The sequence below is a fragment of the Crocodylus siamensis genome, chromosome 6 (assembly GCF_052110815.1).
Source record: "Crocodylus siamensis isolate JL-2025a chromosome 6, ASM5211081v1, whole genome shotgun sequence".
Lineage (NCBI taxonomy): Eukaryota > Metazoa > Chordata > Crocodylia > Crocodylidae > Crocodylus > Crocodylus siamensis.
This window is the reverse complement of record NC_143400.1, coordinates 49,502,239-49,524,741: the sequence shown is the minus strand read 5'-3', so window position 1 is coordinate 49,524,741 and position 22,503 is coordinate 49,502,239. Positions and strand designations below refer to the sequence as shown.

The 22,503-nt window shown below is 50.4% G+C and overlaps 1 protein-coding gene across 5 annotated transcripts in view; it reads left to right on the top strand.

Moving 5' to 3' along the window:
* IGF2BP2 (insulin like growth factor 2 mRNA binding protein 2) overlaps positions 1-22,210 on the top strand; it is a 117,080-nt gene extending 94,870 nt beyond the window's left edge. For 2 of the 5 annotated variants that reach the window (XM_090055890.1, XM_090055894.1), the window contains 6 exons: positions 5,797-5,865; positions 13,429-13,545; positions 16,287-16,361; positions 17,423-17,554; positions 19,120-19,233; positions 20,162-22,210. In XM_090055890.1, coding sequence (XP_089912016.1) covers positions 5,797-5,865; positions 13,429-13,545; positions 16,287-16,361; positions 17,423-17,554; positions 19,120-19,233; positions 20,162-20,257 — 603 coding nt within the window. In that variant the 3' untranslated portion in view covers positions 20,258-22,210. The remainder of the gene's footprint in view (positions 1-5,796; positions 5,866-13,428; positions 13,546-16,286; positions 16,362-17,422; positions 17,555-19,119; positions 19,234-20,161) is intronic. The other 3 variants (XM_090055891.1, XM_090055892.1, XM_090055893.1) reach the window with 3 other exon arrangements.
* Positions 22,211-22,503: the final 293 nt, after the last annotated feature.

Below are 22,503 nucleotides of genomic sequence, written 5' to 3'. Positions count from 1 at the left end.
GCCTTATATTCTAACCCAGAGCACTTCCATGTGCCCCTGCTCTGACTCTTTGCTAATTGATGAGGATGTGTATTCCTCCTTAATGTAGAGCGCCACACCCCCACCTTTCCTCCCTGTCCTATCCCTCCAGTACAGCCTGTAGCCCTTGATATTCACCGCCCAGTCATGGGTTGGGTCCCACCATGTTTCAGTGAGCCCCATTATGTCTGGGTTGCTGTCAGCTAGCAGGAGGATAAGTTCCTCTTGCTTGTTTCCCATACTATGAGCGTTTGTGTAGAGGCATTTGGGGCCTCCTGAGGATGTGTGCACTGGCTCCCTACTTTCAGCATTGCCCTGGCCCCTGTTGCTTACCTGTGTATATGTTCCGCTCGTCAGTCTAGGCTGGCCTGTACTTGTGGGTGTTGCTTGGTTTGGCCCTCCAAGGCTTCCTCCACCCTCGTCTTCCCCTTCCCCCAACAAGCCTAGTTTAAAGCCCGACAGAATTTGATAGTTCTGTCTCGCCCTAAGCTCTGTGAAGATCCAGTAGAACACTGCGCAGCCACACTCCAGTTGGCCACGTGTCCCGACCAACTGTATGTTGACACATCAAGTGTCATTCATCAAGAAACCAAAAGAGTCTTCATCATCCACCTCTGCCCTCATCTGTACTGAAATAAAATAAACCCATTTCAGTTCCTGTGCCAGAACCTTGTCAACAAAGTTCTTTGCTGTTTTGTTATGAAGTCATCAGTCACATTTTGGCAAGCTCTCAATTACTGAGGTTGCTCAGCACTCTTCCATCTTTGCAACTTTGACCATTTTGTTGAGAAACAAAATAACTGCTGATGTACAAGCTTCATTAAAGATCCCAGTTCTGTAATTCACAGCTCTCCAGGAGCAGATGAGAATGACAGAAGAAGCAACGGGCTCAAGTTGCAGCAAGGGAAATTTTGGTTAGATATTCAGAAACACTTTCTCACTAGGAAGGTAGTAAAACACTGGAACAGAGAGGGTGTTGAATCTCCCACTTGAAGGTTTTTAAGATCTAGCTAGACAAACTTTGGCTGGGATGATCTAGTTGGGCATGGTCCTTCTTTGAGCAGGGGGTTGGAGTAGATGTGACCTCCTGAGGGCTCTTCTAACCTTTATTTTCTGTGGTTCCATGATTGCCACTCACTACCAGACCCTGAATCTTGGTTTTAGTACATACAGTCACTTAAAGGAACTGTGTGGGCTTACTTTGGTTTCTGGATCAAACCTTAGGAAAGTTGCTGGCACACACAAATGGTATCTTGTTGTTTAAACCAGGATCAGAAGAAAGTTTGTTTCCAGTCTTTGCTGCTGCAGGACTAGCATGCTCTATGTTCAGACAAAGACTCCTTGCATTAGTGAGTTATATACTAGGAAGCCCGCACCTGGAGGCTGCCTCAAGTCAGCACTAGTTATAGAATCACAGACAATGAGGGTTGGAAGGGACCACAGGAGGTCACATCTAGTCTTAACCCCCTGTTCAGAGTAGGACCAGCCCCAACTACATCATCCCACCCAGGACTGTCTAGCTGGGTCTTAAAAACCTACAAGGATGGAGAGTCCATAACTTCTCTGGTAACCTGTTTCAGTGCTTTACTGATCTCCTTGTGAGAAAGTGACTCCTAATATTAACTTCCCTGGCTGCAACCTGAGTGAGAGAGCCCAGCAAGGGTACTGATAGCACCACTGTCCAGCAGATAGTGCTTAGGGATTGTTAAAGCATAATTAACCCTTAAATGGAACATGAAATATGAACACAGACAACTAAGTGTCCTAAAATCAAAGTCTAACTTAATTAGTACAACAAGTACTATCTTAGCAGTTTCTATATTCAGAGAGAGAAACACACTTAGTACAGTGATTTCACCCAATCCCAGGTGTTACTTTGCTCAACAGAAAAGACAGCCACTCAGTTCCTGAAGCAAAGGGTGCATTTTTGGCTGGGATGGTCCAGACAGGTGTTGAAAACTGGATTCATGATGACAGTGATGATGACACATATTTGACTTTCTTGTTTCCTCCCCCTTTTATGCTTTTCTTTAACTTGATTCTTGTAATGATTCCTTGATTTCAGATTGGTCTCTCTGCAGTCAGCATATTATCCATATTTTATCCTGTCAGCATATTCCTTTGTTCAACAAACCCATCATGAGCACACCTCTTAATTTGGCCTTTTTCCGGTGTCTTGCTCTGTACATTGCCCATTGGTCTCCTTTATCACCTTTCATTAACATATCCAATCATTTCATCCCTCTGGTTAGTGCCAAGTTCAATTAATTTGAGCTAGCATCAAAACTATTACTATGTTGTGCTAGAAAAACTTCTCACAGTGATAGAAAAGGAAAGAAACATAATGTGAGCAAACGCAAGGTCATAAAGCTGCTTGCAAGAGGCAAGGCCAGTTGATATTGCAAACACCAGCAAAATGAAAAGTTCAGATAACAGTGAGGCTATACAGAACTTTAGGGTGAATAGCAAAGAAAAGTTAAACAATACTGCAATTCACCACTCTATAAACAGGTGCCACTTTAAAGCATAAAATACAACAAGATACCCTGCAATTGAGGAGACTGCAAAAAAGATAATTCATTACATGAATATAGAGAGAGGTGAGGCTGGTTCAGCAGAACTGCTGTAGGTTTCTCATAGAGGCAATATCGTATGCTTGCGCGCGCGCGCGCGCGTGTGTGTGTGTGTGTGTGTGTGTACACATCCAGTGAACGCAAGTTGTTTATTTGTTAATACCTGAGCACTTCATGTGCCCTTGGTCTGTATACCTTTAAAACATTCAAGATGAATGGATAAGTGCCCCATTAGACAGCAAAAGCAATGAAAAATGGCCATTATCTTTGTGGTAAATGACATTTGTCTGTGGGGTTTACATAAAACATCCATGGGCAACAGGTCCGTTTTGCATTTATAACTCCCAGTGTAGCATACTCTCCCCATGCCCAGTGGACTGGTGCTGATGAGGTCACCAGGGCTCCTGGTTCTGTTCTTGGCTATGGCTACTCACCTGCTGTGTGACCTTGGTGAGCCACCTAGACTGTGTCTCGGTGTCCCCACCCAGAAAATGTATTGCTGGTATTTCTGTGGGAGTTGTGGGACCCTGTGCAAACACTGCCGCCCAGAAGAGCTCATACTGACAACACTGTGATAGGTCATCCCAGTGGAGGGCAGAACTCCTGCTGCCCACCCCAACCATAGGTTGAGGGTAGAGCCAGTCTCCTCCAAAGGAAAGGGGGCCAGCCTGAACAAGACCTGTTGTGCACCTGAGAGGGCTTGGGCTTTCTTCTTGCTCAGGGACTGGTGCCAATCTCCTTCATGGCACCCCTCACCCAGCTTCTGCAGAGATGGGCTAGAAGGAGGCAGGGCTTGTTTCTGCCCATCCTTTGGCACTGGCTGGCTTTGTCTCTTTCTGAGGCGGGTTTCAGTGGCTGCCCCCAGCAGGCTGTGAGATCCAAGGGTCAGGGAGTGCTTTTGTTCTGAACCGAAAGCAAATATGTGTCCTCCATCCCTCCCGTGCTGCCCTGCTTCCAGACAGCGTGGGTGCCGGAGATGGAATATGGCCTGACCGAAAGTTTCATGGATCCTTACTGATGGACCTGACTCAGTCTCATGGACCTTTCCTGAAGCATATGTGCATCTAACCAAGGGGCAGCTGCACAATGTCATGGGTGGGTGGGTCTCTGCAGGCATGTCCCCTGTCACAGTTGTGCTAGAAGGAAAGAGCAAGCACTCCATTGAAAGGACAGCATAAAGGGCTTGGGAGACTGGCAGTGTAACGGGAGCACCCTCACCTGCAGCCCAGTCACATGAACCATTGAGGGATGCTGATCCATAGATGCTACACCTACATGCTGACCTGTGGGTGCCTTCAGGTGCATGTGTCAGGTTGGCAAAGCAGGTCCTAGATGGGTGGGAGCCTGCATCACTTCATTGTTGTCAGTGGTGATATGCATGAAGCCAGGGGTGGTTCCAGGATTTCCAAAAGGGGGGTGCAGAAGCAACAGCCCAGGATGCAAAGGTGGCTGTACTCTCTGCTCCCACCCCACTCTGTCCCCATTAGTGTGGGCAGATTGCACTGGAGAGTGCTGGGGACTCTTAAGTCCCTAAAGCAGGTGAAAATCCCCCCTCCATTCCCCTTTCTGCTGAGAGGCAGGTCCCCTTTTTCCCCCTTTTTCCCCCACCCTCAAACTCTCCTGCTGGTTGCTGCTGCTTTCCCCACTGCTCCTGGGCAGGGAAGCTCCAGAGCCAACTGGGTTGATTGGAGCCTGGGCTCAGCTAGGGAGGGGACAGCAGCAGCAGGGTGGCAGGAGAGTAGCTCCCTTTTACCCTGCCGAGAGGAGGCATAGGGAAGTGGAAAGGGATTCCCATCCATCCCTGCTACCCTTGTCCCTGTCCCCAGCTGAGCCCAGTGCAGGGAGTAGAAAAGGCTCTGGTGCTTCCCCACCCCAGGACGGTGGGGAAACTCAAGTTGAGGGGGAGAGCAGGGAAGGAGCATACCTCTGAGCAGGACGGGATTTTTCACCCGCTTTAGGGGCTTCAAAAAGTCCCCAGGGGCTCCTGTGTGGCAGTGACCTCCAAAAGGGGGGTGCATTTGCACCACTGCATGAGTCCCACAGCTTTCAGTTGTTGGGGGTGGGGCAGAAGAATTTCTACCAGAGGGGCAGCAGCAGGTAGTTTAGTTCTTCCTTGGACTTGGGCTTAGAGGCCCCCTGTGCTAGTGAGCGCGAGGGGGCAGCGGCATGGCCTCATTCTCCGGAAGGGAGCTGGGAGGCCAGCGTGCTGGCACCCAGGGCAGTGCCGGTGCCCACGGAGCAGAGCGGAGAGTTGTCAGCAGGCTGCAGTGGCTGGTGACAATAGTTTCATAGTTTCTAGGGTCGGAAGGGACCTGAGCAGATCATCTAGTCTGACCCCCTGCCATGGCAGGAAAGAATACTGGGGTCAAACGACCCAAGTAAGATGTGCATCTAACCTCCTCTTAAAGACCCCCAGGGTAGGAGCCTGCACCACTTCTCTTGGAAGTTGGTTCCAGACCCTAGCCGCCTTGACTGTGAAGTAGCGCCTCCTGATATCTAACCTAAGCCTACCCTCTACCAGCTTGTGACCGTTATTCCTGGTCACTCCTGGCAGTACTCGGGGGAACAGGGACTCCCCCAATGCCTGCTGATCCCCCCTGACTAGTTTATAACAGGCCACAAGATCCCCCCTCAGCCTTCTCTTGTAGAGGCTGAACAGGTTCAGGTCCCGTAGCCTCTCTTCGTAGGGCCTGCCCTGCTGTCCGCTGATCATACGAGTGGCCCTCCTCTGGACCCTCTCCATGCTGTCGACATCCCTCTTGAAGTGTGGCGCCCAGAACTGGATGCAGTACTCCAACTGCGGCCTGACCAGTGCCGCATAGAGGGGGAGGATCACCTCTTTGGGCCTGCTCGAGATGCACCTGTGGATGCATGCCAAGGTACGGTTGGCCTTCCTGACTGCCTCTCCACACTGCCGGCCCATGTTCATCTTGGAGTCAGTGTTGACCCCCAGATCCCTTTCCGCCTCCGTGCTGACAAGAGGGGAGTTCCCTAAACTGTAGGTATGGTGCCGGTTGTTCCTCCTGAGGTGCATCACCTTGCACTTGTCTGTGTTGAATCCCATCCTATTCTTGTCTGCCCACCCTTGTAACCTGTCTAGGTCTGATTGTAGCCTGTTGCATCCTTCCAGTGTGCCCACGTCCCCCCACATCTTAGTGTCATCAGCAATGACAATCACTGACTGTCCTTTTCTTTCCTGCCATAGAGCCCCCCGGCATACCTCTCGGGTCTGTACGGAGCCTCTCCGGCTGGCACGTTCCCTCACCAGCACTCCGTAAGTGCCACATCTCTCCCTGCCGCGCTGGCACCTTACCCCCTTGCTTAGCCACCGCGCTTCTCTGCCATGGGAAGGCCAGGGCTGTGCTCCTTCTTTGCAATCCCTTCCCTTTAGGCTGCGGCTTTGCAGCTGGTGTAGCGGGAGGTGGTGCCCTCCTGGCAGCAGAGACTCAGCCATTGGAATTGAGGCTGCAAAGTTCCCGGTGCTCCTTGGCACAACCTGTGTGCCTTCCCTGTGCCTAGGTGTGCCTTGGCGCTAGCGCCAGGCTCATCCCCATCACTCTGGGGCTTTGTTGCTTGCTCTTTTCACTGGTCACACATTTCGCATAGCCCATTTGTGCCAGCAGTGTAGAGAAAACAGCTTCTGTCTTCTGGCCTCTGGGCACTCTGGTCCAGGGGGTGGGGTGGGGGAAGGACGCTTCGTGACACAAACAACTTTTGCCTGCTGTGGGGGCGCATGGATCACCTTTCTGGTCTTACTCTTCCTGCTCCTCTTGTTGCTCCCAGCTACTTGTGTCTGCTGTCTTCACACCTCTACTAGTGCTCGTGCCCTTTGCAGGTCCACTGCTCCCCTGCCAGGAGCTTCCCTGATGATGTGTCAAGCACTGAGCACAGCACAACGTGGGCTTGCGTGTTCAGGCAAATATTTATGCTCCCCAGACACTTCATACCACCCCAGTGGAGAAATGGGCTGGATTTGGACTCCTGTGAAGAGCTAGATGGGATGTGGGAGATGTCTGGAAAGAACAAGAGCAGGAGCTTGACGTTCAGCTCGCAGGCATCCCAATAAGGGACTAGCCTTTGGAGGCAAGTGGCCAACACTGGCAACAGTCCAATCCCTGAGGGAAAAGAGCAAACCTTAGGCTGGATTCTGGGCCCCTTTGGCATGAAAGTGGGCATAGCCTTTTGGAAGAGAGGAATCTGCTCTGGGTCTTGTTTGGCATCTGCCAGCAGCTGGTCTGCACCCGGGCTTGTTCCAGCGTTATCACAGAGGTTTGGAGCCTGACACATTTGAAGCAGGCCAACCCCTAGGGCAGAGGCAGCAGGACCTCTCTATGTGGGGAAGTTTCACTGAGCAAAAGGAAGGCTGTAAAGTGGAAGTGCAGGAAGCATGCTGGCCCAGATGCTATTGTGGCTGTTTAGTGTAACCCCTAGTGTAACCTGCCCTCGCCAGGAGCCACTGTGGAAGAGCTGAGGCACAACATCTTCTGTAGCTGTTCAGGTTAGTGTCCCTCAGCTTGACTTCCCCTTCTACCAGTATATGTGGATCCACACTGAAGCTCATGGTGGGATAAAACGCAGCCTTGGCCGAGACGGGAACAACAGGCATTTGCAAACCTGACCTCTCATGCAGCCCACTCTTGGCAAGGGGGTCCTCTGAATGAGGACAGTCACTGTGTCTTCTTCGGGCTAGAGGATGTGATGTTTGCTCTGTAGGTGCTGTTTGTTTCTCTCTTACTTCCATGCTGTGGTGCTGTTGGGAGGCAGGAACGTAACGGTGGGGGGGGGGTAGGCACGAAGATGCCCCTGTGAGGCTTTGCTGTGGGAGGTGCAGCCCTGCTCTCAGTAGCTCCTCTGGTGGAGCAAATGGGGCACCTGGGGAGTCTGTGCTGCGGGGCTGCTGCAGCCAGCATGTAACCAGCCTGTCCTCCAGCTGCAGCTACAAGTGTCTGTGCTGCTACAAGAGCGACAGCCATAGCACCTGCCGCCAGCATGCAGAGCCAAGGCTGTTATGACTTCACTCCCCCTTCTCCCTCCACCCATGCCAAAGGCAACTAAAGGAGTTTGTTATGCCTCTTTTGGGAGACCCTGACTGGTCAAGAGCAAGGCAATGCAGTTACCAGCTGCCAGTCGTAATGGATATGACCTGACCAACCCCTCTGTCCTGTAACTTTGCCTGTAGCATGGAGGACAGAGGCTATGTCCTGTTGCAAGTAGTTGTCATGTCACTGACTCATGCACAGCATTTTAAAATGCAGCAATTACTGGTTTTAAACAACCAAAATGTTGCACAGGGCCATGGAGAGGAACAGTGCAGGACAAATAGGGAAGACAACATCTCAGGCCAGCACTGTTGTCAGTGGTGGGAAATGCTTCTGGAAGATTCATTGGGAGTTTGGATTGAAAAGTGGCAAGTCTATTGAGTACGAACCAGAGTCTGTGCTGATGTTGGTGGCGTACCAGTGTTGGCCATGGGTGCCCAGAAAGCAGGGCACTTGTATGGCTTTAGAGCAAGCACATGGAACTGCCTCCACGTAAGATCACTGAAATGAGGAGAAGCAGGGAGAAGTGAAGCCGATGTAGAGTAAGAACCATGCACTCTGGGACTGCTCTTGCCACTTGCAAATGACATCTGTACTTTGACATGTGACACATGGACTGATCTGACAGTTGGACCTGAGTTGAGATCTCCTTGGCTGTAGCAGGGTGAGATCTCTGTCACTCCACTCGAGCGCAGGAGCTGGCAACAATGCGTTCCCTTCCAGCCCTTTCTCCTGCCCCCTCTCTTGCAGCTGTGCAGACTCTCTGCAGGAAGTTGCAGCAGGGTGCTGATCTGGCCTGATGAGGGAGGCAGCCTGTCCTCACTGCCAACCCAGCCAGCCGGCTGCAGCAGAGCACTGGGAGGGGAGCTCCCACACTGCTAGGAAGGATCTGAGCATCACACGCATGAGCAAGTGAAGAGCAATTGCTTGTGTTGCACGCATAGATCTGCTGTTCAGTAGCGACACTGAGCGTAAGTGTGGTTAGACCTGGAATTAGGTGTGTCTGTACAAGGGAGCAGAGAGCTGAGTTGATCAATATGGTGTCTGCATTCTGATATTGTAGGTAAGTCATTTTGGTGGGCTAATTTGAGGATCAGGCAGGCAGGACCATTATTTGGCCTCCCAAGGCCCTGGTGGAATTATTTGGGAATGGCTGTGCATCTAGAGACACTCGGTGCCGTGACCAGCCATGGTTGCTGATACAGCAAATGCCCCGCGCTACTTCTCTGGCAGGGATCATGATGTGTTCCTAGCTGCGTGTTCCTTACGCATCTCGTAGCACCTCTGGGACTGGCAAGGTGCACGATGGCTGTGCGTGAGGCAAGACAGGCTCCCTTGTCACAGTGGTCTGCCCTGACTTTCACAGCCTCAGAGCCTTAAATCTCAAAGTGATCTTTTTGCAGCCTTGTTATATGAAAGGTGAGTCATTGGTGGCAATCCCTCGAAGTTGAGGATGATGTCCATCAGGCTTGATGGGTCCGTCGGTGACTGAGGAGCCTGATTTTTGGATGTACACGTTTGTCAGCAATGAGGGCATGTTGTTGCATGAGGGAGTGGGATTTGCAGCCACGGGTTGGTCGTTTTCTCTTTCCTTTGCCTCCACCTTGGTATCAAGATGTTGGGCCTCAAAGTGATGTGCGCTTTGGTGGACCAGGTGACAACATGCCGAATGGTCAGCAGTTTGCTCCTCCCAGCCATTGGTGTTGATGCCTCTATGCTTGAGGGTGACCTTGAATGTTTCTTTGTACCATTTCCTTTGGTTGCCCTTTGTGTGTTGGTCAGTGGAGAGCTGGGAGAAGAGAATCTGGCAAGAGAGGCAGTTCTCGGACATCTGGATGCAGTGGCCCGTCCGTCGGAGTTGATTTCTTAAGAGCAAGGCTTCAGTGCTGGTGGACACAGCATCATGAAGGATGCTTCTGCTGGTGCAGCAATCCTTCCGTTTGATCCCCAGGATTTGATTTAAGGTGGTCAGCATGACAGCCTTATAAACCAGGACCTTTGTCAACTTCGGAAGATCTCTTTTTTCTAAGATGCGTTGTCACAACTTGTAGAAGGCAGCACTGGCACGGTTGACCCGGTGCTGGACTTTTTCATTGATGATAGCCCATTGAAAACAGTGGTTGCCAAGGTACAGAAAGTGCTCCATGGACTCCAGAACCTCCCCGCCTGCGTAGATAGTGTGAGGGATGTGCAGCTGGCTTGGGGAGGGTTGGTGGAGAGCCTTCGTTCAGGTTCTCCACCCTGACGGAAGCCTCCGTGTGCCATGTTTAGTGTGGGGATTTCAGTGCACAGTCGGGTCCACACGGTCTTGGTGGTTGGTGCCCAGGTTCAGTGGCATGGTGAACCACAATGACTGAGGCCACTTCTCCATTTCAGCCTTCTTCCACCTTCACAGCTGTTGGGGCCACAGTCTTCCCTCACCTGCTCCACTGTTGAGGACTTCTTAGATTAATCTTTGTCTGAACCTCTCTCTCGACCTTACTGCCATGGATAGCCCTACCAGGAGCGTGACCTCCAGACAGCATTGCTCTCAGAGTCATTGGAACACACAAACCTCTCCACCACAACAAGGTGATGATCCTCAGAGAGGGAAAGGTGAGTAGGGGGGAGTCTGAAGAGCAGGAGTCTGCTGCAACCAGGTTCAGAGAGTGCTGGTTTCCATGAGTCCCAATCTTCTCAGCGCTAGGCATTTCAGATGGTGGATGATAGAAGTGTCATTTATACACCTGCGGTGTGACATTTCCTATGAGGCCTGACCCCACAGTGCTGAGAAATCCTGCTCACCTCAGGGCATCATTCATGGACAAGCTGGGAGACCAGGTCCAGGATCTGTAAAGAAACAATTCTTTTTCCTGTTGCATATTGTTGGTGCTAGTGGTGGCAGCCTTTCAACATGAGGATGACAGTCTCCCGGTAAATATTTAGAGAAGTCATCAGTGAGTCTGTAGATGACTAAGGAGGCTGATCTGAGATCTGCGTGTTTGAATGCAGATATGGCAGATCGTTCAAGGAGGAAGGAATGAATCCTAATAATGTCAGGTGAGCTCTTTCCCTTGATCTCTCTCATCTATGCTCAAAACCACTGGGGTGATTCAGTGCTTCAGTCTCACATTTCTTCAGATTGCCTTTCAAGGTGTCTTGGAATCTCTTCTTTTGCCCAACTCTACAGTAGCAACCATTGGTGAGCTGGGAGTATAAGGCCTGTTTTGGGAGCCAGTTGTCTGGCATCCTTATGATATGTCCTGTCCAATGAAGCTGGTGCCATATAAACATGGCTTTGATGCTGGTGGTGGTATCAGCTGAAACACGCATTCATTCTTCTGTCCTTCCAGTTGATATGGAGGATTTTCCAAAGACGTGTGTAGAATCACAGAACAGAGGGGCTGCAAAGGAGCTCCAGAGGTCACATCTAATTCAACCCCTGCCTGAGGCAGGAACAGCTCTGTTCAAACCATATGGCTGATAGTAACATTACAGAGCTTTCAGGTGTTTCCAATATGTCATTCAAGTTTCACACCCATGCAACAAGGTGAGGATGGCAATATCCTGGTAGATAAGAAGTTTGACTGGGTGCCGACATCATGATCATTAAAGATATGATTTCAGAGATGTCTAAAGGCAGCACTGGCAGATTTTATTAGTGTTGAATAACGTTGTCTATTACTTTTTGGGAAAGGTGGCTACTCAGGTAGGGCAGTCTGTAAGGATTGACCTCTGATTCTAACAAGTGGAGGAGCAGCTGGTTGGTTTGCGTGGGTTGGTAAAGGATCTTGGTGTTCATTAAGCTGGCAATGAGTCCAAACGTTTTGTACATTTCATAGAAGCAGACAAGCGTGACCTGAAGCTCTTCCATTGCGTGGGCGCATATGACAATTGTCAGCGTGTTAAGTTTCAGTGATGGATTTGCTGGTTATCTTGGATTTGGGCAGTTTTTTTAACATCAACTGGTTATGTTCCATCTGGGCGATACTGGATGCTGACCCCAGATGGAAGTCTGTATCACAGTTATTCCACATCTCATTGCTGATGTGGCATCTTGATATGTTTCTTTCTATCATGTGCCCTGTTTGACTACTTTCAGCTGCTATGGTAAAGTAGAGCCAAATGAAGGCATCCAGGAGAGTTTTGTCACTGATTTCAAAGGAGCCAGATTGGATTCTCCCTCTCCTGGTTGACTTCTCTGAGTGTGTATCTAAAATAAAGCCTGTGCAGGGACCAGTTCTTCTGAGGCTGCTCTCTGAGTTGTGTACAATGAGTATGTGGCTTAATGGGTTGTGTGCCTACTAGTATTATATTTTGGTACTGTCAGAGATGGTGGCATAGGCAATCCAGGTCAGTGGTTAGGGCAGAATTAAAAGCTGGGGATTTTAACCAGAACCAAAGTCCAAAGAGGAAGCCAAGATCGGGGCCACCCATGAGGGATCTGAGAGGAAGACAGAGGGTAAGCCCAAGCTAAGGATAAGGCTGGGGCTGGGGGAAAGGTTCAACGTTGGCACGGGCCCTCAGGCAAACTGATCAGACACTGGCTATGAACCTACCCAGCCCTTTTGTGGCTGGCTGTGAAGAACAGATGTCACAGAGGACCAGGTTTAATGCAGGGCATGCTTCAGACAGGGTACGTGCTAAGAGTGCAGTTATGCAGATACACTGATACTTGGCCATACTCGCAAACACCTTTCCCCCTTGAAGGGTTGTCAAGCACTTTAATAAACCAGTGAGCTTAGGTAGCTAGCCTTTTCAGTTAACCTTGCAAGGGAGTATAGTTATCTTCAGTTATCTGATAGTTATTAGAGCCATCCTCCCAGAGCCACTTCAGTGCCTCATTTCATCCTGACTGGTGCTGAGTAATCCTATTGCTGCTAGCTGTAGGCATGCAGCCCCAGACCCTTCCTTGCTGCAGTGTCTCTAGTGCGGGGCAGCATGAGCCAGGACTGTCCTGACTGCAGACATGTCCTGTAAGCAGATGCACAGAGACAGGGCCTCTCAAGTATCTCTTGTCTCCTGGGGCCAAGCTGGCAGCGGGGGAGCATGCTGCCCAAGCATTCTCTCAAGATCTTCTAAAACCTCTTTGGCAAACCTTGCTTTGGCTTCACAGGTAGAGGGCTGAGACCCCTGTCCCCAGGCTAGGTTTAAAGAGTTTTTTTAAAAGCTGAGAATCTGGACACGAGCTCAAGAAGGTGGCCTCAGCCTGCCACAGCTTTGTGAAGGGCCTTTACCTCCATGTCTTCCTGGCTGTCTTGGTGCCAAGATCAGGAATTTTCTGCTGCAGTTCAGACACAAGTCTTGGGTGTGCTGCCAGAGTCGCCAGGGTGCTGATTAGGAGTCAGCCTGGATGCCTAAAATGGCCCCTTTGGCCCTCACTCCACATGCTTCATTCTTGGTGGCTGTGAGCACTGGGGATAGCAGAAGAGGTTCACGTGGCTGTGTGGGTGGAGGTTGTTTGCTCACCTGCCTTCCAGGTTGCAGCTGTGCTCTTTCCTGCACTGTCAGTCCCTGCATTACACCATGCCTGCAGATCCGCTGCCTCTCTGCAGCAGCTCTGTGCCCTCCATGGGTTGTCTGTCCCCTTAAAAATCCCAGGGTGGATTCCGACACATAGGTATCCAAATAGGACATGGTATCTCTGACATCCAAGTCTTTATAACCAGCCAACATGCAGATGTTTTTGCTCCCACAGAGAGCTAATGCGTACATTGGAGGAACCCTGGAACCATACGTCCCCTGCCCCTGGCGAGAGCTCAAGTCCTTCATTTTTTTCCTGTCCCTGAAATGCCTTTTTGTCATGTCTCCTCTCCCAGCTACCGGAACAGGAGGTTGTGAATTTATTCATCCCGACGCAGGCCGTGGGTGCCATTATTGGGAAGAAGGGCCAACACATTAAACAGCTGGCAAGATTTGCTGGAGCCTCTATTAAGGTAAGGAAGCATGAGCTTGTGGTCACCTGCCCCTCCCTGTGCTGCCTGTCTTGCAGCACCCTGCAGGCACTCCAGATGGGTCTGTACATCTTCTGTTGCATTAAGATTGAGCCCAGTGAGGTCATGGAAGAATTGGTGTGCTGGGACAGGGAGTTCTCATCTCAGCCAAGTATGTGTGGTGTCATGCAGTTGTAGGCCCCAGGTTGGAGCACAGATGCATCTCCCTTGTAGTTTGGAAGCTCTCTGGTAATCCCATGCTTTAGGGCAGGGCTGTTCACTTCATGGCCCATGGGCCATGTGCAGCCCTTGAGGGGTTAATATGTGGCCCCAGACTTCCAGTCTGGGCACTGCTACCGCCCAACACTCCAGCAGTTTCTGCCACCGCAGGCCCTGGGCTCCCTCTCCATTCTCTGGCTTGCACTGCCTGACTGCATCCTGGCAGTGGGGTTGAGCAAACCTGCAGCTGTGGGGTTCAGAGGGATCCCATGCAGCATAGCACAGCCAGCATGGTACAGTATGAGGTGCAGTGGGAGAGAATCACGTGGTGCAGGGATGCTGGGACGCACTAACTCTGGAGTTGGACAGTCCTGCTGATCACTTGTTGGGGAGGGGATCTTTTTCCCTCCCAAAGGAAGCAGGTACCTTACCTTCCTCTGAAGCACTGGGACACAGCTGAGGCTGGAGGATTTTGCCTCAGTGTACTGGCGCTCCTGCCAGTTAGAAGATTCAAGGCCTTTCTGGTTTTATGTCCTGCTCAGCATCAAACCAGTTGCTGTATTTGGGATCAGGAAGGAATTTGGCCCCGAGGTCACATTAGCCAGGCCTGTGGGGTGCTGTGGTTTCCCCTGCAGTATAGGTCTTGTTCTGTCCCAGGATCCTCTAAACATGCATTGACCAGTTATTTCCATGTCTGGCATGGTTATAAAGGAGGATGAGTAGTTATGGCAGAGCACGGGGGTACCAACATGCATGCCCACCTGGAACTGAATGGTACTTGGAGGGTACCTGCACGCGTCAGTCAGGCTGGATTTTCTAGAGCAGCCTGACAGCCAGGTGGAGAGCTCCATCTGTATGTTCCCTGCTGTCCAGCCCTCTTTCTAGCTTGGGAGCAGGTTTTGCTCTCATTGCCCACCAGTGTCAGGTAGGCGCTGATCCCTTTAGGCCCCTGCTCCCAGGAGGGCCCAGTGTCAAGGGGCACAAAATGCAATACCCATTGGTCAAATTGCTTTGCAAACTGTTCCTCCCTGGTGCTGAGTGTACTCTGCTCACTGCCAGCCAGACCCTGGGGGCAAAACAAGTCAAACCTCTGGGTGCAGCCTTCAGTCTCCTATGAGGAATGGGCTTCTTCTATAGGCTTTGTCTGTTGAACAAAGGTTGGCAGCAAGGCCTGCCCCCTTCCACTAGCGTACAGCCCTTGAAAGAGAGCGAGAGAGAAAGAGGTGCTGCTTGCCCATTTCCCTTCACTGACCATCCCAGTTTTCAGTGTCCAGAGGTCAAATGCTCCGCAGCTAACCTCCTACTTGTGTGCGTGCATGCACCACGCACGCACGCGCGCCACAAGTGAAGCAGGTTGGGGCCCAGGAAAGCTGCTGGCTGCTATGTACCAGGTAGCTGATACTCTTGCACAGTAGCTCTGGGATGCAGAGACATGCTTGTGCACGTGCACGGACCCACACACACACAAACACTCGCACACAGCCACGCAGGGGGCCACCATGGGATGGGTCAAGCATTGTGTCCCCCATGAGGAGGCTGAGTCAGGTTGTGATGCGTTCTGAGCAATAAAGTTGGTCTCTCGGCATGAGTTGTAAGTGAACCTAGAGATCTTCCCCTATTTAGGCTGTTGCTAGTAGCACGACAAACGCAACTGGGCTGCCTCCTTGTTTTCTTTTTGAGACAGCAGCGCTAGTAGGTTCTGTTTCTGCAAACACTGCTCACCATGAACAGTAGCCCAGTTTAGTTCCCCCTGAGGTCGGTGGGAGACCATTCCTCTCCCTGAATCCAGTAGAAGCCAAGAGGCCACATAGCTGACCACACATTGCAACCTAGAATCATAGAAAATGAGGGTTGGAAGGAACTTCAAAAGGTCATATCTAGTCCAACCACCTGTTCAAAGTAGGATCATCCCAGTCTAGCCAGGTCTTAAAAGCCTCCAAGGTAACCCACAGCCTCTCTGGGTAACCTGTTCTAGTGTTTTACTACCCTCCTCATGAGAGAATTTTTCCTAATATCTAACCTCAAATTCCCTTACTGTAACTTGAGCCCATTGCTCCTCGTTCCATCATCTGCCACCACTAAGAACAGTCCAGCTCCATCCTCTTTGGGCCCACCCTTCAGGTAGTTGAAAGCTGCTATTCACCCTCCCCCCTGCAGTATTCTCTTCTCTTGACAGAACAGGTACCCTATTCCAGTGCTTCACTACCGTCTTTGTGAGGGTAGTAATTTATGTCTAAGTTTGTCTGGAGAGAAATGGCATTTGTTGCTCAGCTCCAGTTCAGCACCACTCAAGACTGTTATCAGGCTTTCAGAACCCCAGGAGGGACTTCCCTGCACTCACTACATGCCTGCACTCTTGATCCTCCAAGCTGCAGGCCTTGCTGCTCAGCTGCTTCTGAGCTCAGCAGGAGATGCTAGGCTTGAGAGGACCCATGGATGGGACACCCCTGTGGGTGGATGCTGGGGCTGGGAGGCATCACTGGGGCTGTCTTGATGCATCACACTTTCCTTTCTGTTGCTGGCAGATTGCCCCAGCAGAAGGGCCAGATGCCAGTGAGAGGATGGTCATCATCACTGGGCCACCGGAAGCCCAGTTCAAGGTCAGTGCAATGTAGGCACTTGTGGAGAGGGGTGTTCATGTTCTGTGGCTTTGCACAGCACATCCCAGAGCTCCAATTTTCACAGGCCTGGAGAAGCCAGGGAAAACTGCCTAGATGTTAAGAGCTTAGCTCTGAAAACTTAGGGCTAGCCCCTCCCCTGGCAGTTGGCTCTAGAGGCAGTGAGAAGTGGGGAAACTTGTACAGCCTGGGAGATAAGGGGTCTGGGTTTCAGGCTGTGGCAGGCTTGTGCTCCCACAGCTAGACTGGCAGTGGTACCCAAGCTTGATGATTTGAAGCCAGTTTGAGCAGGTCTGTGAACTAGAAAGGTCAAGACTGAGCAGCAGGAAATCTAGACTCAGGTGGCAGCTCTAGGAGAGTGTTTGTAGTGCAGGAGGCACCTGCCTGGCTAGAGCTGATGCTTGTCTCTGGCCAGGTGGGTCCCCAAACTCTGCCCTTGCTGGTCAATGCTGGCTGGCATACCATACCTACCGGAGCTGTCAGAGTCTCCCCACCTGTTGCCTAGGGACCCAGGGGGCCTGGCTCAGGACAGAGGTCTTCAGTAGGGCAGAGTTTCACAGGGTGTCACAGTGCCTCAGCACCTTTGCGGACTTTCTCCCAGATGCCCAAGGCCCTTTGGGCATCTTGGCCTCCCAGTCTAGCCAAGCCAAATGGAAAGCAGTATTGTTGCCATGGTGCAGGCTGGGGGCTGAGGCCCAGAGATGCTAAGGGCAGGATTTCCCTAGGTGCCCAGCATCCAGGAGCTGCAGCTTTGGAAAACCTGGCCCCTTCAGGTAGCTGCTGAGGTCTGAGCACTTCTACAGTATGGCCCGATCTCGCACACAGTGTAGGACAACTGAAAATTGATGTTGTCTTCAGATTCCCAGCCCAGTGCTGCCCATTAGTCCACTCATCCACCTATCCAATGTGGACAAATAGGTTGACATCCACCATGACAGGGGCCAAGATCCACTCTCCCCCTGCCCCTTGGACACAGGCGTACCACTGTGGGGCCCAGTGTCATCTGCTCCAGGAATTTACTGCCTACTCTTCTTCCTTTCCAGGCCCAGGGCCGAATATTTGGAAAACTGAAAGAAGAAAACTTCTTTAATCCAAAAGAAGAGGTGAAGCTTGAAGCCCACATCAAGGTGCCTTCCTCTGCAGCCGGCCGTGTGATAGGCAAAGGTGGCAAAACGGTACGTCAGCCTGCCAGCACAGAGTGGCAAGCCCAGGCAGGGGCTGTGGGAGGTGGGGCACTGCACAGACACTAAGTTTTGTGTTAGGCTGTTCCACTTCTCTCACACAGTGTCAGCTCAGACTGTATACCCTGCTCAGGCTGTGGGAGGTGCCCCAGCTGCTTCAATCAGACAAACAGCAACCGGGGCTACTATGTTCAGAGGGAGTAATGGATCCATCCTAGCCAAGAGTTGGGGAACTAGGAATTTTGTCTCAAGCTGTGCTCTGGTCATCCGTTGGGTGAAACAGGATTTTGGCTGTAGTTCCTCCTCACTCCTTTCCCCAATCCCGGACTCTCCCAAGAAGCTGAGTTCTGGGCTGCAGCACACGTGGTAGCATCGCCCACTCCAGAGCTAGGCAGTGTGGCTGCTTTTGTGGCCTTTTCCGCTGAAGTCTGTGCCAAAACCTTATACCCTCAATTCATCCCAGCATTGTGCAGATGCTGTGCATCTTCCAGGGGGATGGTGTGGGGGCCTGGCAGTGCCATTTTCAGGGATGGAAAAGGCAACAGTATAAGAATGATGAGCAGTGGTGATCTCTCTCATACTTGCAAAGACCAGTGTATCCATGGCTCTTCAAGGGTTTTCTGGGGAGCAGGTGAGCATTGGAAGAAAAGAAAACACACAAGCAAGGGACATGTCTGGGCTCAGTCAGGGATGGTTGCAGGCTTTGCAGCTGGGCCTCCTACCAGTTCTGTCTATCAAGAGGGAAGTGGAAGGTCCACTCAAACCCCTGGTTGACAGATCAGCCCGACTCGCATTCTCCATAGCAACATTCAGCTTCATGCAAACAGGCACACAAATCCATGGGCATTTTCCAGCGATGGCAAGAAACTGATACCAGCTTGCAGCATTATCCAGAATTCATGCTGGTTCCTGAGCCACAGCCCATGGTTCCAGCTTTTGCTGGGTATTAGTGTGAATGGCCTCTCTCTGTCCCAGACACAAGAAACATGCTGACTTTCTTTTCTGGACTTGCTGGCCACATGGTGGCACTGTGGAGCCATTAGTCATAGTGTCATGCCTCCTAGGCTAGCATCCTTCATTAGAGAGGGGATGATGTGCTTATGCCTCTTCCAACTGGGACCCACAAGTGGCCCCAGTAGCGGAGTTGATCCTGTTATCTTTTCAGGGCTCTGAACACACACATGCATACATGTGTGCAAGTGCCTAGAGGAAAGCTCAACTAAGCAGGTTTTGCACAGAAACTGCACACAGCCACCTGCTGCTGTCCAGGCCATAGGACCCTGAGCCTCTATATATAGACCATTGCCCTGGACTATCTCACATGCCCCTAAGCAATCCTGCATAACAGGGCACAGTTCATGAGCAGAACACTGTCTTTCCAAAACCTCCCACAAAAACCAAAACTGACTTCAGGCAGCTCTGCTGCTGTTGGGACTGCCAGGGCTGTGCTCTAAGACTCAGCCATAGCACATGAAAGCACAGAAAAGGCTCATAATTCAGGTGCTAGCACCATGGGGAAGGACCCCTGATGAGGTTCATACAAGCTGCTTCTCTTACAGGTGAATGAACTGCAGAACTTAACAAGTGCGGAAGTTATTGTCCCACGTGACCAAACTCCTGATGAGAATGAGGAAGTCATTGTTAAAATCATCGGGCATTTTTTTGCCAGTCAGGTACAGCTGTGTGATTTATTTATTTTTTTTTGTGGGGAGACTATTTAATTCTAAAGAAGGGATCTGTCTGACCCTGGGTAGCTTGGATCAAGTCTTTATTCTCCACACACATCCCTTATCCTTATTCCTGTCATAGAAGTATGGAATTTCTGGCTTCTTATAGGCACTAAGCAGTCATTGAGTCACAGAATCATAGACAATGGGGGTTGGAAGGGATCTCAGGAAGTCATCTAGTCCAACCTCAGGAGGTTATCTAGTAGGGACTTAAAGCAGACCAGCTCCAACTAGATCATCCCAGGTAAGGCTTTGTCTAGCTGGGTCCTAAAAACCTCCAAGGATGGAGAGTCTATCATCTCTTGTAGAGTCATAGAGCAGGACTGGAAGGGACCTCTGTAGGTCATCTAGTCCAACTCCCTGCCTGAGGGAGGATCACCCCTATCCAAATCATCCCATCCCATTCCATCCCCTACCCAAACCATCATGTACATTCTATATACCTGGTCTTATACCATCAACCAGTTTCAAGGCATGTAGCTTAGTGCAGTCACTAGAGGCCCCACACATTGGAGGCCCCTGCTACCATCTGCAAGTGAAGAGCTGTATTGTAGTGACACCAAAGTTCCTTATTTAAAAATGGCTAAGTTATGGTTCTAGGAACATTGCCTATGGTGGAAGCAAAGTTGGCTGCATCAGGGAGTGTGGAAACCCCTGCAGATGGTTGCCCCAAGCAGTGGCTCAGGATGTGAAGCAGGAGTAGGCAAAAGGGCCTCGCAGTAGGGGGAGGTCAGCCCATGAAAAGCATGTTCAGTTTCACCTACCGGTTCCCCATGCAAGCACCTGGCACAGGCTGGGGGGCTCAGGCCTAGCCCAGCAGAGCCTGGTGGAGCTGATCGTGTCTTGACTGCTACCTCTCTCACTCTGTCCACAGACTGCACAGCGCAAGATCAGGGAAATCGTACAGCACGTGAAACAGCAGGAGCAGAAACACGCTCAGGGGGCCCCTTCCTCACACCGTAGCAAGTGAGGCTCCCACGGTGCCAGCCAGCAACAACTGATGAATGTAGCCCTTCCAACACCTGACAGAACGACAGATTGGGGAGCAAACCAAAGACCATCCTGAGGCATGACAGTCTGCCCAAGGCTGGGCTCTGCAGAGGACTCAGTGCATGGGGAGGGGAGGGGTTCAGATCCATTCACACTGAAGAAGCCACACAGCGGGGCAGGGCAGCCTGCCCCATCCCGGGCTCTAAGACTCTTCCAATCCACAGCCTCCATGTTACTCTGTTTACTACCGACGCTATCCCTTTAGTTGGACTAACATAGGCAGAGATTTTTGAAACCAACCTCTTGACAACTCTTGTAGGAACCCTTCTCTGTACATGTATGTACATACTAGATGAGAAGATTTTACATTGCGGGGTCCGCAGTGCACACAGCAGCATTCGCAGTATTAATATATTTTAGAATTAATATATCAATAACTAAACTAACTCCGATTTAAATTTTTTTTTTTAAAGGAAAAGGTTAATTTTTTTATTTTTAATTTTGTATTTGTTTTCTTTGGGAGGGTTGTTTTAATTCTTTTTAGGTTTTTTTATTTTTTAGAAGAAGCAGACTTTTCTAGACATCTGAGGAAAGAACCTAGTATATTTGGATCTCTAACCTACAGTAGACTGGAGCTTTAGGATTGCCAGCAGCAAAATTCAAGATGGGTAAGCAGTGGCGATTTCTCAAAGGGCGTTAGGAAGAGCAGCACGAGCCATGTGCCGTTTGGAGTGCCTGTCTGTGCCAACAGAAGGGATAACGTCTCTTAAAAGAGGAATCTCTCTCTCTCTCTCTCTCTCTCTTTCCCTTTTTTTTTTTTCCTCTGTCTCTCTCTCTCTCTCTCTCTCTCTCTCCAGCTCACTCGCTCTTTTCTTGTTGCTTCACGGATACCAAACTGGTTTTGCATCCTGTCCTATTCCCTCTCTCCTGCTCTCTCTCTCTCTCGCTCTCTCTCAATTCCGCCGTCATCAAACCAGTGCTCTAAGCAACACACCGCAGAAAACAGAAACACCCAGCCACAACTTCCAGTTTGGTTATCAACAGCCCACATCACCATGGTACCTGTTCTAGCATTTTGGAAAAACCCCGCAACCAAACCCAATACACACACACACACACACACACACACACGCACGCAAAACCAAGAAACCGCAATACCCCCCACCCAACCTCAGACTAGCTAAGTTTAGTTTTCATCCTTCCCACGAGGACACTGCCACCAGGATCAGGGAAAGTTGCGTCTTTCTCTTCTCCCTTTTTTTTGTTAACTGGGGGATGGGAGGCAAGGGGAATTAAAACAGTCATTGACAAGAGGTTGTTGGCCCAGGGCCTGAAAATTGCAAATTTTGTTAAAAGAAGAAAAAGACACACACACACACACACACACACCACACACACACACGAAAAGAAAAATGAAAAAAAACTACCTCAGGTGTTTTTGTACCTCAGCACCTTGCTCTTGTGTTTCCCTTTTAGAGATTTTGTATGCCTTGTAAAACTGATAGTTGGAGCATTTTTTTATTTTTTTAATAAAAATGAGTTGGAAAAAAAAATCTAGACCAAGTCAGCTGCGAGGCAGGCGGGAGAAAGCACCCACCCAAGCGTGCATCGATTCTTCTGTACTCTCCTTCTGCGAGCTGAGCGCCAATGGCCTTTCCTTTGGATAAATCTTGAAAAAAAAAGTTCATAAAAAAAAAAGGAAAAGAAAAAAAACTGATAAAAAAGACAAAACAGAGAGAGAAAGGATTGGAGAAGAACTCCTGAGTTTTGATAGGGTACACGCCATTAGAAGTTTCTATGCTAAAGGATGAACATGTACTGGTTTACGTGAACATACCATTGTACCAACAGACTGCAATGCCAGTTTCCTCTACTGCAAACAGTGTTATGTGAAAAAAAAAAAAAAGAAAAGAAATATATCCAGCTAACCAGAGCCTGACCTTGGTATTTATTTTGTTTTGTTCAAGCGGCTAGGACAGTGATGGCGGACACATGTGGGCCACCAGCCTGGCTGTGGGTGGGGGGTGAAGGACCATGATGGGGTGGGTGAGGCCCCCATCTAACTCCACTCCTGACTGGGGCCATATACCCTACCTAGGCCAGGCAGCCAAAAGCCCCAAGAGAAGAGCCACAACATGCTCCAAAAGCAGGTGGCATTAGGAGGGTTGGAAAATGGCTTGTGTAAAGCCTTGGGGTGCTCTGTGGGGCTCTGACCCCCCAACAGAG